Source organism: Phymastichus coffea, unplaced genomic scaffold (genome assembly GCF_024137745.1).
Source record: "Phymastichus coffea isolate CEN01 unplaced genomic scaffold, Cenicafe_Pcof_1.1 PCOF00012, whole genome shotgun sequence".
Lineage (NCBI taxonomy): Eukaryota > Metazoa > Arthropoda > Insecta > Hymenoptera > Eulophidae > Phymastichus > Phymastichus coffea.
This window is the reverse complement of record NW_026706823.1, coordinates 8,578,702-8,596,460: the sequence shown is the minus strand read 5'-3', so window position 1 is coordinate 8,596,460 and position 17,759 is coordinate 8,578,702. Positions and strand designations below refer to the sequence as shown.

General features: G+C 34.4%; 1 protein-coding gene across 4 annotated transcripts; it reads left to right on the top strand.

The window, feature by feature from the left end:
- The first annotated feature begins 723 nt into the window (after positions 1-723).
- LOC131672764 (uncharacterized) lies at positions 724-2,865 on the top strand. 4 transcript variants are annotated; one of them, XM_058950227.1, is made up of 7 exons: positions 724-781; positions 1,544-1,666; positions 1,745-1,928; positions 1,987-2,167; positions 2,235-2,417; positions 2,487-2,599; positions 2,668-2,865. In XM_058950227.1, exons 2-7 carry the CDS (start codon positions 1,548-1,550, stop codon positions 2,689-2,691), a joined length of 804 nt encoding a protein of 267 aa, XP_058806210.1. In that variant the 5' UTR covers positions 724-781; positions 1,544-1,547; the 3' UTR covers positions 2,692-2,865. The 4 variants fall into 4 exon arrangements, with proteins under 4 accessions (XP_058806210.1, XP_058806217.1, XP_058806192.1 ...); XM_058950234.1 differs by lacking the exon at positions 724-781 and adding an exon at positions 915-1,047 and having other exon boundaries at positions 2,235-2,399; XM_058950209.1 differs by lacking the exon at positions 724-781 and adding an exon at positions 915-1,047.
- Positions 2,866-17,759: the final 14,894 nt, after the last annotated feature.

Sequence of the window (17,759 nt, the reverse complement as noted above, 5' to 3'; positions counted from 1 at the left end):
TCGTCGTCGTCATTCGTTAGTATTTCATAATCGAAGTTCACGAATTCAATCGATCATAAAGATCGAAAGTTATTTCAGAAATAAATTATATATAAAAGTGATGCAGATGCTCGTACGATGTGTTGCATTCTTGTGATTTGTATTGAAGAAAAAAAAGCAGAAGAAAATAAGCAAATGATCAAGTTCTTCGATGAAAAAGAACATACATATATACATACAGGATATCACAAACAGTAACAAAGTGTAGCACGTAATCGTCGTCAGTCATGATTTTCCGCATGAACTGATAACTCTAATTTATGATTGCCTTACAACAACGACAAAAACTTATGTATTATATAGAAACTCATGAAAGAAAAAAAAAAAGTTCACTTCGAACGAAAAAAAATGTTACAACCAAAGGGCCGAAATCTTTTCTCGGTATACTCTATGTTTTATCAATTATATTGTTAAATAACAACAACAACAACAAAATGAAAGGTAAACTTACCAAATTTCAAACTATGCCAATTTTTTAAATTAATTTATAATCACAGATCTATTAACATAAAAATATATAGATTTTATATTTGTCTTTCAACACAAGTAATTTATATAATAAATTTCCACTACTTCAAGAAACTTGAAACATTGAAATTTATAAAAATTCGAATCACAAAATCGATGTGGAAAAAAGCAACTCTGTAAACAATATGAATATAGTTTTTAAAAAATATTTGTGAACACAGACCGTCTAATTTGGCCGAGCCTAGAAGCTTCTTTCAACTTGGTTAAATATAAGGTCTGTTCTTCTATAATAATTAATTGTAACACTATAATTTTCCACAGAGTTATAAGAGTGCAATATCTAGTCCTCATTTATGTGTCTATGGTCTACTTTTGTTTATCATATGCATTCACCATTCTATCTCTTTAATTTTTCAATGGTTTACTTTTATTTATTATAACCACTTTAGAAAATTTAATGTTTTGAAAATTAATTGGTTTTACAAAAAATTTTTGTCATTAATAAGCCATTTACGTTTCTTCTCCGTGTGATTACTTTACGTAAGTATATTAACTCAAAATACACAATGAAATTTCTTTAAATATTTATTTGGATAATATCATTTCTTCAAAATTAGTTTAATAACATGGCTAACACTACGCACCCTTGCAAATGGTGTCGTTGTAAATTTACTAACAGTCTCAGTCTCAAAATCCACGTCAAACAAAAACATTCAAATGAGACTGAAAATTATTTTGTATGTCAATTGTGTGCAGCTGCTATAAAAAATAAAAGACATTTAACCAGACACATGCTTACTCATCGTCGAACAAGAATGTTCAATTGTAAATCTTGTAAAAAAAAGTTTCAATCGTAAATGTAATTATATTCGTCACATTAAAGCTCATTTGAATACAAGGATATATAAATGTTCTAATTGTGTAAAAGCATATAAAAGACGTGAACATTTGAAGAGACATTCTAAAACACATGTAATGATTACTCATTTATTAGTATAACAGATGACACAATATAAACTTGAATTATAATTTACAGAATAATGAATAACAAACAAGAAATTGATGATGATCATTTACCTCCATCCAAAAAGATTAAAAATATTCCTTTTTCAACAACAGAATATTTAAAAAAAAAAATTGTGATTGGAGATAAAACTGCGTAACAACATCTACTACATAAAATAAGATGGTTATACTCAATTACATCATCATAAATATTTTTATTTTTACATTATAGATCTGTGGTTGGTTATATTGAAGATATTCTTGGAGAATCTACACATGTAAATAGAGAAAAACAAAATGAATTTCATGTATTCAAATTCTTACTAAATAATAACGATGGCTGTACAATAGTCTGCCACATTTACAACAATTTAATTAACAAGTTCAAATCACATTCAGGCATGAAAATAAATCAGGTAAAAATACAAATTAAAAATACAATATTTAATACTTATTCATAATTTTTGGTTATAGAAAATTATTATTGAAAATGCAGCAATAGTAGAAACCAAATTCTATTCCCAGAGTAACCTACCATGGAATATTAATTTACAATTTTATACCGTTATTTCTGATCTTGGACCATTTGGAGTATATAAATATGTAATTCCAAAAGTCAAATTTAATGATTTGGCTTCAAAAAGAGGGATGATAAGTACGTAACAACTATAACTACAATAAAATATCATAACTACTAAATATAAAACTTTCATATATTGTAGAAGTAAATGGGTATCTACGCAGTCCTTTTATTCAAAAAAATGATAACAATGAATACGAATACATTAGTTGTCTTGCTCACAAAAAGAGAAAATTAGACTTAGTATTAATAAAAGATGAAGGGAAATCAATTAACTTTATTAAAGGATCAAAATTGGAAGTATTAGGTGATCTACAAGAAAGTGGTATTAATAAAAGACAAAATCTCATTAATACAATGCACTTCTTATGATAAAAAAAAATTTACTTTACAGGAAAAACATTAGTCTTACGCGTGAAAAATGTCGATCACATCAAAATTCTTTCTGACGATGATTATATGACTGAACAAGACCTTCTCGTTGCTAAAGAAATATTTACAATACAAGTAAGTTTACGAATAATATTATAACAGTATTACTGATCATTTATCTTAATCTGTTATATATTTTACAGCCCAAAGACGAAACAAAGGAATAATTCATATAAAAATTGTCTAAACTAACCATGATTTACAGTAATAAGCTGGAGTGAAATATCGTTGTAAATTTACTAACAGTATCAATGTAAAAACACTATCAAAATTAAAAGATATTCATTTACTCATGATCGAACAAAAATATTTAGTTATCAATCTTATAAAAAAAGTTTTAATAGTAAATGTAATGAAATATACAATTGTATTATCAGTTTATTAAGTACATCAGTTCCTATTTTTTTAAATTACAACATCTAACTCAATCATAATAAACTCTCCTTCGGTATTAATATGTTGACGAGCAAAATTTTATGTTTATATATATATTTATGTTTAGATATTCCACAGATTATACAAAACATTTGGTTATTGGGTTAAATAATTGGAAACTAAGTAACAAATTCAGAGAGTTTTTATTATGTTATTTGTATATAAATATAATACACTTTTTTCACTTCATTAAATTATCAACAATTTCTAAATTTTATCAAAACTTTTTTCAAATCAAAGAACTTTTATCTAGTTGTCGAAGTGATAATACTGATTATCATGTACGCCTTGAATTTTCCACATTTCCCTTACTGCAAAACAAATTTTTTGATGTGGGGAGGGGCCATGAAAAATTAAAAATTTCATCAAATCACTCAAAAACACGGTGAAAACACGGTGAATTTCTTTGATTTTTATGCAATCTCAAAAATATCAATTGGGGAGGGGACGGGGAGGGGACAAAATTATGGGGAGGGGGGGGAGGGATCAGATTCCGAGTCCCCCTTACGACTATATATATATAGTTAGATATATATATATATTGTTAGAATTTAATACAAACTACCTATAATCATAGAGAGAGAGAGAGAGAGAGAGAGAGAGAACAGCATCCACACTAAACGGCGTACTTACCTAGCAAGCTAGAGACGCTACCCCCCTCTCCGAGGGCCCAAACTTAGCCAGCATAAGCTTACTATGCTCCCTACTATAGAAGGAGAATGAGAGAGACCATCATATAGCTTATTAAATACCCTATCAACTTCTACAGTATCCCACCTTAATAACCTCTGTAGGTGGGTGTGGGTGGGTGGGTTGGTGAGGGTAGGTTGGTGGATGTGGGTGGGCGGGAGAGTGTGGGTTGGTGGAGTAGGTGTATGGGTTGTTGGGAAAGGCACTCTGTCGGAGGGCTCACTGGCAGATCCAATCAGCGGTGATGAAAAGAAATTTGTTTAATATAGTTGACTCTCTAAATAAATTGGAATTAATACAATTAAATATAAGCTAAATAAATTAAAATGTGTAACCTACAGTACATCACGTTAAATTTTATGAATAAAAGCATTTAATTTTAAATATATGTTTTTACTTAATACCTAATCATAACAGCATATCTAACTCTCTCTCTCTATCTCTCTACCACTAGTACTCTCACTCTCTCACTTCTTTCTCTCCCTCCCTCTAATTAAAAAAAATAAAGCATTTTATTCATTTTAATTTATTTTATTCAAAATTTATATTAATTATTACAAAAACAATATTATTTTATTTTATTTTGTCTTCTTTCTTCTTATGCGTTCCTACTACCTTGAGGGGCCGAGTCGGCTTTCTCGTTGTCGGTTCAGCCGGAATCATAATTATTCTAAGTCGAATAGCCTCACTACTCTTGATTTGTGGTTTCTTCGGCACAGTACTCTGTAAAATATTAAAAATATTAATTAATTTTGATTAAAATAAACGCATAAAATATATAAATTTTATAATAAATATAAGTGTTTTCTTACCTTAGCATACAAATCAATTGCCTCATCATGTTATAAAATGTCAAGCGAAGGCATTGATGATGTTGCAGACGCAGATGTAGTAGACGCACACGTAGATGACGCAGACGTAGACGTCGTAGACGATGCAGACGTAGACGACGATGACAACGTCTCCGATCCTGAAGATGATGTTGTAGATGAGGGCGACGCTGATGACGATGATTTTACTGGAACTAATAATTTTTTTATTTTGTCCGCTAATTCATCCTGAACCGTCTTGGCCAGCTCAGCTTTTCTTTTGCGCTCTAATCGTGAGAAGTCTTGTTTTTTTCTCATTATTTCTGCGCGCTTCTGGCGATATAGCTGCGCCCTCAATCGCTCTTCTACGGTCTTTTCAATTTGATAGGCCAATTGTTACGCGACCAGTCTTTCAGTCATTGATTCTTTGATCCACTGAAAAATGAAAAATCTGTATAAGTACATGTATAGAATTAAATAATAATATTAATATACTTACTTCACGAACAATCGCAATAATCTAGGTGAGTTGGGCAACGTGTTGTGCGTTGCCTGCACACCTGAGCAACTGAAAATAAATAAATAAATAAATATTTAAATATTAAATATTAAATAATATAAAAAAAGACCTTACTGCGTTTAAAATGAGTAGCCGATACAGCAGCTCGTGCGGGATATCATTAGTACCCTATAAATTATAAATAAAAATTATTAAAATTATATATATACTTAAATTATTTTTTATTTTTAAAATGTTTACTTACGGTTTCTAGAAGCTGACAAACATTAACTATATTTTCCATTTTTTTTTTCACTAACAAAATTTTTTCACAAATAAATAGAAAAATTAATTTCACAATGTGCTGTGACCAACTCAAAGTTTCCCTTGAGACTGACTGTTGAAAATTCTACCGAACGCTCGTAATATTAACAGGTAATATTTTTTCTATAATATGAGGATAAGATAAAGAGGGTTGATAGCAAATCATAGCTGTTCTCTTTTTCTCTCTTCCAGAAAGTAGTGGAGAAGCTTGATCACTCTCAAACCAGCTGTGATCTATATTTGTGATAGACATTGTTAACTTAAGATACTCTATATCTCTGACTCAGCGTGTGGTTCACGCTGAGTCAGAGCGTAGGAGAGAGATAGAGAGAGAGAGAGCGTACGTTTACTACTACTATAGTAGCGCATCCCCATCAGGCCAGAACTATAGACAGCATGCGCTCCCTTCCTCCTCCGCACGCTCAGGCCCTATACCAAATGTATACGTGTGTAGCTAATATACACAATATGCATCCTCTAAGGTGCATGTGGCATTGGCTCTAGTAGTAGAGCGCTAGCCTGCCAACCCAGAGGACTCCGGTTCGATTCTCCGGTCTGTCTCTTCTTTTTTTTCAAAAATCGTCGCTATTTTCTACTCGTTTCATTTTCAATGTAACAAGTAAATTGTCAATAATATATATTTATAACTTTAAAAAAAAATACATTTAAATTTAATTAGACTGAAAGCACTAGGTATAGAGTCCCTAGGGACTAGGAGCCCAAGAAACCATCCTCAAAAATTATAAACAATTATTAACATTTATAATAATTAACATGGAAGGGTTAGGCCAGGGAATCAAAGGGTTAAACCAGGGACCCCCCACGAATATTGTTAATACTAATTATTAACAATAATAATTGGCCAAAGGGTTACGGACCCCCTGCAGGTATGCTGGAACATACATTGCTATATTACTCATGGCACTAAAACCTGAACCCTTTTTTTCAACTACTGCTCGACAGAAATATTGGTACGTATATGATCAATTGTCGTTATTTAAAGTAGCTATATTAATAACTGGTTAGAATATATCACTATGCATGGAATAAAGCGCTACGTTTATTCAATTTGCACGTAAAGAAAGAATGGCTACTGTAATTCTTCTAATTATTTCTTGAGATACAGGTAATAACTGAATATTTTTTTAGATCTTCACTACCAGTATCCCATTGGAGAAGAAGTTTATTTAGATTTGGCTGATGACTGGAACGGTGCTTGTTATTTAGCAACATATGCCTGTGATAAAATAATGTACATTTTGATACAAATTTATTGAACCCTATAACGGGTTTATTACGTTGTATCTCGAGAGATTGAGGCCGTTATAACGTCGGAACACTTGCCGTCTCCGGCTTTACATCCGCTCTGCTGCACGGCTAGATGTCATTCAGGGAGCGGGAATCGAAAGAATAATGCGAGGGAGATCGGGTAGGATTTCTCGTATATTGTCACCGAGCAGAACAAAGGAGAATTACCGAGGTCGAGCCGCAAACGCTAGCGCGGACAAACGAACGAGGAGAGCTTCGATTACTCTCGCAAACAATCTCACGCGCGCACACTCACTCCTCACTCTCGGCGCAAGTCCCGTCGTGTGCCTCGGCGAAGGGGTAGACACGACGGACGACGGGGTACACAAAGGGGAGTACTCACAGTGCTCAGACTAGTCGAAATTGCGTATACGTTAACCGCAGTTTCTGGACACTCGGTGCCGGTGCTCGCCTACTGCGATGATCCGGCGACGAGAGGGTGGATCGGGCTGTTGCTGGCAGAGATCGGCTAAGTAACGGGTCGGCGAAGAGCTTCGTCGTAGGCGGAGAAACACTTGTTGCGCGAGCGCGGGAGCGAAGCCTAGGTTAGGTTTTGCGATGTCGATGCTAAGGCAGACGACTCGGTAGTGGAGCCAGCCGGCGACTCCTGCTCTTGCGGGAGGTAATGTCGGTTCATTACCGACTGATGGGGGCTTACGCATCCCGTTACAACCCATATTCCGAAAAAAAGGTTATAGAAGAAGATTCTAATGACAAAGGATTGGGTGACGTTAATTTATACAATTTGATTACTAAGAACGATAATCGGCAAAAAAAGATTTTCAAACCAGCGAAAGTCGCTAATATAATAGTTAACAAGCATTTGAGCCAGGCATTCGGAAAACACAGAATCATTCGTGATCAATTTCAAGGCTGGGCAGAGCAATTGGAAAAGCTGTTTCCACTGTTAGGACTTGCGTCGATACGGTACACGAAAAGTGAAACATGCAAATACAAGCAAACAATCACTGCTCGTGGTTACCTTTTCGACAAGTATAGGTAGTTGACAGATTTAGGCATTCAGGTGGGATTAATTGAAAAACGTAAATTTCTTACCATTCATGGTATAGTATAATTTTAAATACACACACACACAACTGTTTAATTGTGCTAATGAAAGAATATTTTTTAGCCTTTTCCAGTCCAACTCAAGTGTTAGAGAAGCTGAAGGCAGCTACGACAGTTGATGCTGACTTTAAGGAAACTTGGAATAACAATCGTGATAAACTGAAGGAGTATTTTACAAAACCGAGCTAAGAGAAATTTGTTAGGAGATTCCTCTTTTACAGACATCGGAAGTATTTGAGCCGGTAATATATATTGTAATTATTTCTATTATTTAATATACTTATTTGAATTAAATCACTTCATTATACCCACACATACACACACACAGATATATATATATATATATATATATATATATATATATATATATATATATATATGTATGTCAAAGATCGATTCAGACGACTTTTTATAGATTTTAAATATAACATTATAGATGTGTATAGATTCATAAATGTTGGTAATCTATAACAAATCCCGATCATTTAACAATAAATTAGTTTTCTGACTTATAATCGAAACAGGCGACTATAATCTATAAGTCTTCGGAAACGAGTTCATAAACCAAGTGAAACCTCTAGGAGATTATATTCTTCAAACAAAAGTTATCAGCTGATTGACAATTTAAAATATCAATAAAGGAAACTGATTATCATGTTATATAAAAATTTCAAATTTATGTCAAACAGATTCGCATCTACTTCATTTAAAGAAAAATTAAATATTATATAATCAGGATAAAAACTATATTCTGATAAAAGCCAATTATGAGGGTAGAGAATCGATTTAAAATAGATATTTAACAGAGCAAAACCCATATGGGACGACTCAAAAAAAATACTACTCAATTAAACTCATCAGTGCCCCTAAATAGACATAAAACTTTGAAAGAGTCAATTTGTAATAACACTAATAACATTTTACCAATAAGTAAAGCTTCAACTAACACGTAGCATACAAATAGAATAATAAATTTATTAAGAAATTAATAATTTTGTTAATTTATTATTGTGTCTATATCGCAAATATATATCGGGCCAGAGTCGTTTCAGGCGACTTATTCCGTACAGCTTACATTATTGACACGTACAAATACTGGAAATATCCACAATGATACGGACTATGACTTGTGAATGACAGACAATTTTTACCTTTAGCTATAGCTAGCTGAACATCGGTGAGTTCTAGATATATGATAGACTGTAAGTTTTTCCTTATTCTAACCTGAACTGATATAATTTACGGAAATATATATCAGGGTTAGAGTCGTTTCAGACGAATCGGATTCAAACGCCATTTCTTCAACACGCTTCGAATTTGGTAGAGTGCTTAGTTAACTTCAGCGAGACTCTCGTGTTTGCAAGAAGTGATTTCCATTCGCACCAACATGGCGTGTTTTGTATTGATTCTATATACAGCTATTAATATGGTGGGTTTTCTTATCGATCATAATTTTCATTAGTAGTTGGAGAGAACATACGCCATCAAAAACGCGTTGCTGACTACGCAAAAAAGTGGTTTCCCATCCTTACATGTACAAACACTCAATTTCTTGACCATTAACCAGGAGATATTCCATAATCGTCACAGATATAATGTACCGATAACCATATCTCACTGAACTTTATCTTTTCAAACATTTGTAACTGGAAAAATTACCCGCTATTTTAAAACTAAAGTTATGTAAGAAATAAACAATATATGTATAGCCAGAGCCGTTTCAGGCGACTTACTCCGTACAGCTTACATTGCTGTCCCGTACAAATACTCAAAATATCCACAATGATACGGACTATGATTTGTGAATGACAGACAATTTTTACCTTTAGCTATAGCTAGCTGAACATCGGTGAGTTCTAGATATATGATAGACTGGAAGTTTTTTCTTATTCTAACCTGAACTGGTATAATTTACGGAAATATATATCGGGGTTAGAGTCGTTTCAGACGAATCGGATTCAAACGCCATTTCTTCAACACGCTTCGAATTTGGCAGAGTGCTTAATTAACTTCAGCGAGACTCTCGTGTTTGCAAGAAGTGATTTCCATTCGCACCAACATGGCGTGTTTTGTATTGATTCTATATACAGCTATTAATATGGTGGGTTTTCTTATCGATCATAATTTTCATTAGTAGTTGGAGAGAACATACGCCATCAAAAACGCGTTGCTGACTACGCAAAAAAGTGGTTTCCCATCCTTACATGTACAAACACTCAATTTCTTGACCATTAACCAGGAGATATTCCATAATCGTCACAGATATAATGTACCGATAAACATATTTCACTGAACTTTATCTTTTCAAACATTTGTAACTGGAAAAATTACCCGATATTTTAAAACTAAAGTTATGTAAGAAATAAACATTATATGTCTAGCCAGAGCCGTTTCAGGCGACTTACTCCGTACAGCTTACATTGCTGACCCGTACAAATACTCAAAATATCCACAATGATACGGACTATGATTTGTGAATGACAGACAATTTTTACCTTTAGCTATAGCTAGCTGAACATCGGTGAGTTCTAGATATATGATAGACTGGAAGTTTTTTCTTATTCTAACCTGAACTGGTATAATTTACGGAAATATATATCGGGGTTAGAGTCGTTTCAGACGAATCGGATTCAAACGCCATTTCTTCAACACGCTTCGAATTTGGCAGAGTGCTTAATTAACTTCAGCGAGACTCTCGTGTTTGCAAGAAGTGATTTCCATTCGCACCAACATGGCGTGTTTTGTATTGATTCTATATACAGCTATTAATATGGTGGGTTTTCTTATCGATCATAATTTTCATTAGTAGTTGGAGAGAACATACGCCATCAAAAACGCGTTGCTGACTACGCAAAAAAGTGGTTTCCCATCCTTACATGTACAAACACTCAATTTCTTGACCATTAACCAGGAGATATTCCATAATCGTCACAGATATAATGTACCGATAAACATATTTCACTGAACTTTATCTTTTCAAACATTTGTAACTGGAAAAATTACCCGCTATTTTAAAACTAAAGTTATGTAAGAAATAAACATTATATGTCTAGCCAGAGCCGTTTCAGGCGACTTACTCCGTACAGCTTACATTGCTGACCCGTACAAATACTCAAAATATCCACAATGATACGGACTATGATTTGTGAATGACAGACAATTTTTACCTTTAGCTATAGCTAGCTGAACATCGGTGAGTTCTAGATATATGATAGACTGGAAGTTTTTCCTTATTCTAACCTGAACTGGTATAATTTACGGAAATATATATCGGGGTTAGAGTCGTTTCAAACGAATCGGTGCCAAGCGCCATTTCTTCAACACGCTTCGAATTTGGCAGAGTGCTTAGTTAACTTCAGCGAGACTCTCGTGTTTGCAAGAAGTGATTTCCATTCGCACCAATATGGCGTGTTTTGTATTGATTCTATATACAGCTATTAATATGGTGGGTTTTCTTATCGATCATAATTTTCATTAGTAGTAGGAGAGAACATACGCCATCAAAAACGCGTTGCTGACTACGCAAAAAAGTGGTTTCCCATCCTTACATGTACAAACACTCAATTTCTTGACCATTAACCAGGAGATATTCCGTAATCGTCGCAGATATAATGTACCGATAACCATATCTCACTGAACTTTATCTTTTCAAACATTTGTAACTGGAAAAATTACCCGCTATTTTAAAACTAAAGTTATGTAAGAAATAAACATTATATGTCTAGCCAGAGCCGTTTCAGGCGACTTACTCCGTACAGCTTACATTGCTGACCCGTACAAATACTCAAAATATCCACAATGATACGGACTATGATTTGTGAATGACAGACAATTTTTACCTTTAGCTATAGCTAGCTGAACATCGGTGAGTTCTAGATATATGATAGACTGGAAGTTTTTTCTTATTCTAACCTGAACTCGTATAATTTACGGAAATATATATCGGGGTTAGAGTCGTTTCAGACGAATCGGATTCAAACGCCATTTCTTCAACACGCTTCGAATTTGGCAGAGTGCTTAATTAACTTCAGCGAGACTCTCGTGTTTGCAAGAAGTTATTTCCATTCGCACCAACATGGCGTGTTTTGTATTGATTCTATATACAGCTATTAATATGGTGGGTTTTCTTATCGATCATAATTTTCATTAGTAGTTGGAGAGAACATACGCCATCAAAAACGCGTTGCTGACTACGCAAAAAAGTGGTTTCCCATCCTTACATGTACAAACACTCAATTTCTTGACCATTAACCAAGAGATATTCCATAATCGTCACAGATATAATGTACCGATAACCATATCTCATTGAACTTTATCTTTTCAAACATTTGTAACTGGAAAAATTACCCGCTATTTTAAAACTAAAGTTATCTAAGAAATAAAGAATATATGTATAGCCAGAGCCGTTTCAGGCGACTTACTCCGTACAGCTTACATTGCTGACCCGTACAAATACTCAAAATATCCACAATGATACGGACTATGATTTGTGAATGACAGACAATTTTTACCTTTAGCTATAGCTAGCTGAACATCGGTGAGTTCTAGATATATGATAGACTGGAAGTTTTTTCTTATTCTAACCTGAACTCGTATAATTTACGGAAATATATATCGGGGTTAGAGTCGTTTCAGACGAATCGGATTCAAACGCCATTTCTTCAACACGCTTCGAATTTGGCAGAGTGCTTAATTAACTTCAGCGAGACTCTCGTGTTTGCAAGAAGTGATTTCCATTCGCACCAACATGGCGTGTTTTGTATTGATTCTATATACAGCTATTAATATGGTGGGTTTTCTTATCGATCATAATTTTCATTAGTAGTTGGAGAGAACATACGCCATCAAAAACGCGTTGCTGACTACGCAAAAAAGTGGTTTCCCATCCTTACATGTACAAACACTCAATTTCTTGACCATTAACCAAGAGATATTCCATAATCGTCACAGATATAATGTACCGATAACCATATCTCATTGAACTTTATCTTTTCAAACATTTGTAACTGGAAAAATTACCCGCTATTTTAAAACTAAAGTTATCTAAGAAATAAACAATATATGTATAGCCAGAGCCGTTTCAGGCGACTTACTCCGTACAGCTTACATTGCTGACCCGTACAAATACTCAAAATATCCACAATGATACGGACTATGATTTGTGAATGACAGACAATTTTTACCTTTAGCTATAGCTAGCTGAACATCGGTGAGTTCTAGATATATGATAGACTGGAAGTTTTTTCTTATTCTAACCTGAACACGTATAATTTACGGAAATATATATCGGGGTTAGAGTCGTTTCAGACGAATCGGATTCAAACGCCATTTCTTCAACACGCTTCGAATTTGGCAGAGTGCTTAATTAACTTCAGCGAGACTCTCGTGTTTGCAAGAAGTGATTTCCATTCGCACCAACATGGCGTGTTTTGTATTGATTCTATATACAGCTATTAATATGGTGGGTTTTCTTATCGATCATAATTTTCATTAGTAGTTGGAGAGAACATACGCCATCAAAAACGCGTTGCTGACTACGCAAAAAAGTGGTTTCCCATCCTTACATGTACAAACACTCAATTTCTTGACCATTAACCAAGAGATATTCCATAATCGTCACAGATATAATGTACCGATAACCATATCTCATTGAACTTTATCTTTTCAAACATTTGTAACTGGAAAAATTACCCGCTATTTTAAAACTAAAGTTATCTAAGAAATAAACAATATATGTATAGCCAGAGCCGTTTCAGGTGACTTACTCCGTACAGCTTACATTGCTGACCCGTACAAATACTTAAAATATCCACAATGATACCGACTATGATTTGTGAATGACAGACAATTTTTACCTTTAGCTATAGCTAGCTGAACATCGGTGAGTTCTAGATATATGATAGACTGGAAGTTTTTTCTTATTCTAACCTGAACTCGTATAATTTACGGAAATATATATCGGGGTTAGAGTCGTTTCAGACGAATCGGATTCAAACGCCATTTCTTCAACACGCTTCGAATTTGGCAGAGTGCTTAATTAACTTCAGCGAGACTCTCGTGTTTGCAAGAAGTGATTTCCATTCGCACCAACATGGCGTGTTTTGTATTGATTCTATATACAGCTATTAATATGGTGGGTTTTCTTATCGATCATAATTTTCATTAGTAGTTGGAGAGAACATACGCCATCAAAAACGCGTTGCTGACTACGCAAAAAAGTGGTTTCCCATCCTTACATGTACAAACACTCAATTTCTTGACCATTAACCAGGAGATATTCCATAATCGTCACAGATATAATGTACCGATAACCATATCTCACTGAACTTTATCTTTTCAAACATTTGTAACTGGAAAAATTACCCGCTATTTTAAAACTAAAGTTATGTAAGAAATAAACATTATATGTCTAGCCAGAGCCGTTTCAGGCGACTTACTCCGTACAGCTTACATTGCTGACCCGTACAAATACTCAAAATATCCACAATGATACGGACTATGATTTGTGAATGACAGACAATTTTTACCTTTAGCTATAGCTAGCTGAACATCGGTGAGTTCTAGATATATGATAGACTGGAAGTTTTTTCTTATTCTAACCTGAACTGGTATAATTTACGGAAATATATATCGGGGTTAGAGTCGTTTCAGACGAATCGGATTCAAACGCCATTTCTTCAACACGCTTCGAATTTGGCAGAGTGCTTAATTAACTTCAGCGAGACTTTCGTGTTTGCAAGAAGTGATTTCCATTCGCACCAACATGGCGTGTTTTGTATTGATTCTATATACAGCTATTAATATGGTGGGTTTTCTTATCGATCATAATTTTCATTAGTAGTTGGAGAGAACATACGCCATCAAAAACGCGTTGCTGACTACGCAAAAAAGTGGTTTCCCATCCTTACATGTACAAACACTCAATTTCTTGACCATTAACCAGGAGATATTCCATAATCGTCACAGATATAATGTACCGATAACCATATCTCATTGAACTTTATGTTTTTGAACATTTGTAACTGGAAAAATTACCCTCTATTTTAAAACTAAAGTTATGTAAGAAATAAACAATATATGTATAGCCAGAGTCGTTTCAGGCGACTTACTCCGTACAGCTTACATTGCTGACCCGTACAAATACTCAAAATATCCACAATGATACGGACTATGATTTGTGAATGACAGACAATTTTTACCTTTAGCTATAGCTAGCTGAACATCGGTGAGTTCTAGATATATGATAGACTGGAAGTTTTTTCTTATTCTAACCTGAACACGTATAATTTACGGAAATATATATCGGGGTTAGAGTCGTTTCAGACGAATCGGATTCAAACGCCATTTCTTCAACACGCTTCGAATTTGGCAGAGTGCTTAATTAACTTCAGCGAGACTCTCGTGTTTGCAAGAAGTGATTTCCATTCGCACCAACATGGCGTGTTTTGTATTGATTCTATATACAGCTATTAATATGGTGGGTTTTCTTATCGATCATAATTTTCATTAGTAGTTGGAGAGAACATACGCCATCAAAAACGCGTTGCTGACTACGCAAAAAAGTGGTTTCCCATCCTTACATGTACAAACACTCAATTTCTTGACCATTAACCAAGAGATATTCCATAATCGTCACAGATATAATGTACCGATAACCATATCTCATTGAACTTTATCTTTTCAAACATTTGTAACTGGAAAAATTACCCGCTATTTTAAAACTAAAGTTATCTAAGAAATAAACAATATATGTATAGCCAGAGCCGTTTCAGGCGACTTACTCCGTACAGCTTACATTGCTGACCCGTACAAATACTTAAAATATCCACAATGATACCGACTATGATTTGTGAATGACAGACAATTTTTACCTTTAGCTATAGCTAGCTGAACATCGGTGAGTTCTAGATATATGATAGACTGGAAGTTTTTTCTTATTCTAACCTGAACTCGTATAATTTACGGAAATATATATCGGGGTTAGAGTCGTTTCAGACGAATCGGATTCAAACGCCATTTCTTCAACACGCTTCGAATTTGGCAGAGTGCTTAATTAACTTCAGCGAGACTCTCGTGTTTGCAAGAAGTGATTTCCATTCGCACCAACATGGCGTGTTTTGTATTGATTCTATATACAGCTATTAATATGGTGGGTTTTCTTATCGATCATAATTTTCATTAGTAGTTGGAGAGAACATACGCCATCAAAAACGCGTTGCTGACTACGCAAAAAAGTGGTTTCCCATCCTTACATGTACAAACACTCAATTTCTTGACCATTAACCAGGAGATATTCCATAATCGTCACAGATATAATGTACCGATAACCATATCTCACTGAACTTTATCTTTTCAAACATTTGTAACTGGAAAAATTACCCGCTATTTTAAAACTAAAGTTATGTAAGAAATAAACATTATATGTCTAGCCAGAGCCGTTTCAGGCGACTTACTCCGTACAGCTTACATTGCTGACCCGTACAAATACTCAAAATATCCACAATGATACGGACTATGATTTGTGAATGACAGACAATTTTTACCTTTAGCTATAGCTAGCTGAACATCGGTGAGTTCTAGATATATGATAGACTGGAAGTTTTTTCTTATTCTAACCTGAACTGGTATAATTTACGGAAATATATATCGGGGTTAGAGTCGTTTCAGACGAATCGGATTCAAACGCCATTTCTTCAACACGCTTCGAATTTGGCAGAGTGCTTAATTAACTTCAGCGAGACTTTCGTGTTTGCAAGAAGTGATTTCCATTCGCACCAACATGGCGTGTTTTGTATTGATTCTATATACAGCTATTAATATGGTGGGTTTTCTTATCGATCATAATTTTCATTAGTAGTTGGAGAGAACATACGCCATCAAAAACGCGTTGCTGACTACGCAAAAAAGTGGTTTCCCATCCTTACATGTACAAACACTCAATTTCTTGACCATTAACCAGGAGATATTCCATAATCGTCACAGATATAATGTACCGATAACCATATCTCATTGAACTTTATGTTTTTGAACATTTGTAACTGGAAAAATTACCCTCTATTTTAAAACTAAAGTTATGTAAGAAATAAACAATATATGTATAGCCAGAGTCGTTTCAGGCGACTTACTCCGTACAGCTTACATTGCTGACCCGTACAGATACTCAAAATATCCACAATGATACGGACTATGATTTGTGAATGACAGACAATTTTTACCTTTAGCTATAGCTAGCTGAACATCGGTGAGTTCTAGATATATGATAGACTGGAAGTTTTTTCTTATTCTAACCTGAACTCGTATAATTTACGGAAATATATATCGGGGTTAGAGTCGTTTCAGACGAATCGGATTCAAACGCCATTTCTTCAACACGCTTCGAATTTGGCAGAGTGCTTAATTAACTTCAGCGAGACTCTCGTGTTTGCAAGAAGTGATTTCCATTCGCACCAACATGGCGTGTTTTGTATTGATTCTATATACAGCTATTAATATGGTGGGTTTTCTTATCGATCATAATTTTCATTAGTAGTTGGAGAGAACATACGCCATCAAAAACGCGTTGCTGACTACGCAAAAAAGTGGTTTCCCATCCTTACATGTACAAACACTCAATTTCTTGACCATTAACCAGGAGATATTCCATAATCGTCACAGATATAATGTACCGATAACCATATCTCACTGAACTTTATCTTTTCAAACATTTGTAACTGGAAAAATTACCCGCTATTTTAAAACTAAAGTTATGTAAGAAATAAACATTATATGTCTAGCCAGAGCCGTTTCAGGCGACTTACTCCGTACAGCTTACATTGCTGACCCGTACAAATACTCAAAATATCCACAATGATACGGACTATGATTTGTGAATGACAGACAATTTTTACCTTTAGCTATAGCTAGCTGAACATCGGTGAGTTCTAGATATATGATAGACTGGAAGTTTTTTCTTATTCTAACCTGAACTGGTATAATTTACGGAAATATATATCGGGGTTAGAGTCGTTTCAGACGAATCGGATTCAAACGCCATTTCTTCAACACGCTTCGAATTTGGCAGAGTGCTTAATTAACTTCAGCGAGACTTTCGTGTTTGCAAGAA

Bases quoted from the DNA above. Each gene is read 5' to 3' on its own strand.
- LOC131672764 (XM_058950227.1), top strand. From the start codon at position 1,548: ATGAATAACAAACAAGAAATTGATGATGATCATTTACCTCCATCCAAA. The intron at 2,168-2,234 runs GTACGTAACAAC...CATATATTGTAG, and splicing joins TTCAAAAAGAGGGATGATAA to AAGTAAATGGGTATCTACGC. The intron at 2,600-2,667 runs GTAAGTTTACGA...TATATTTTACAG, and splicing joins AAGAAATATTTACAATACAA to CCCAAAGACGAAACAAAGGA.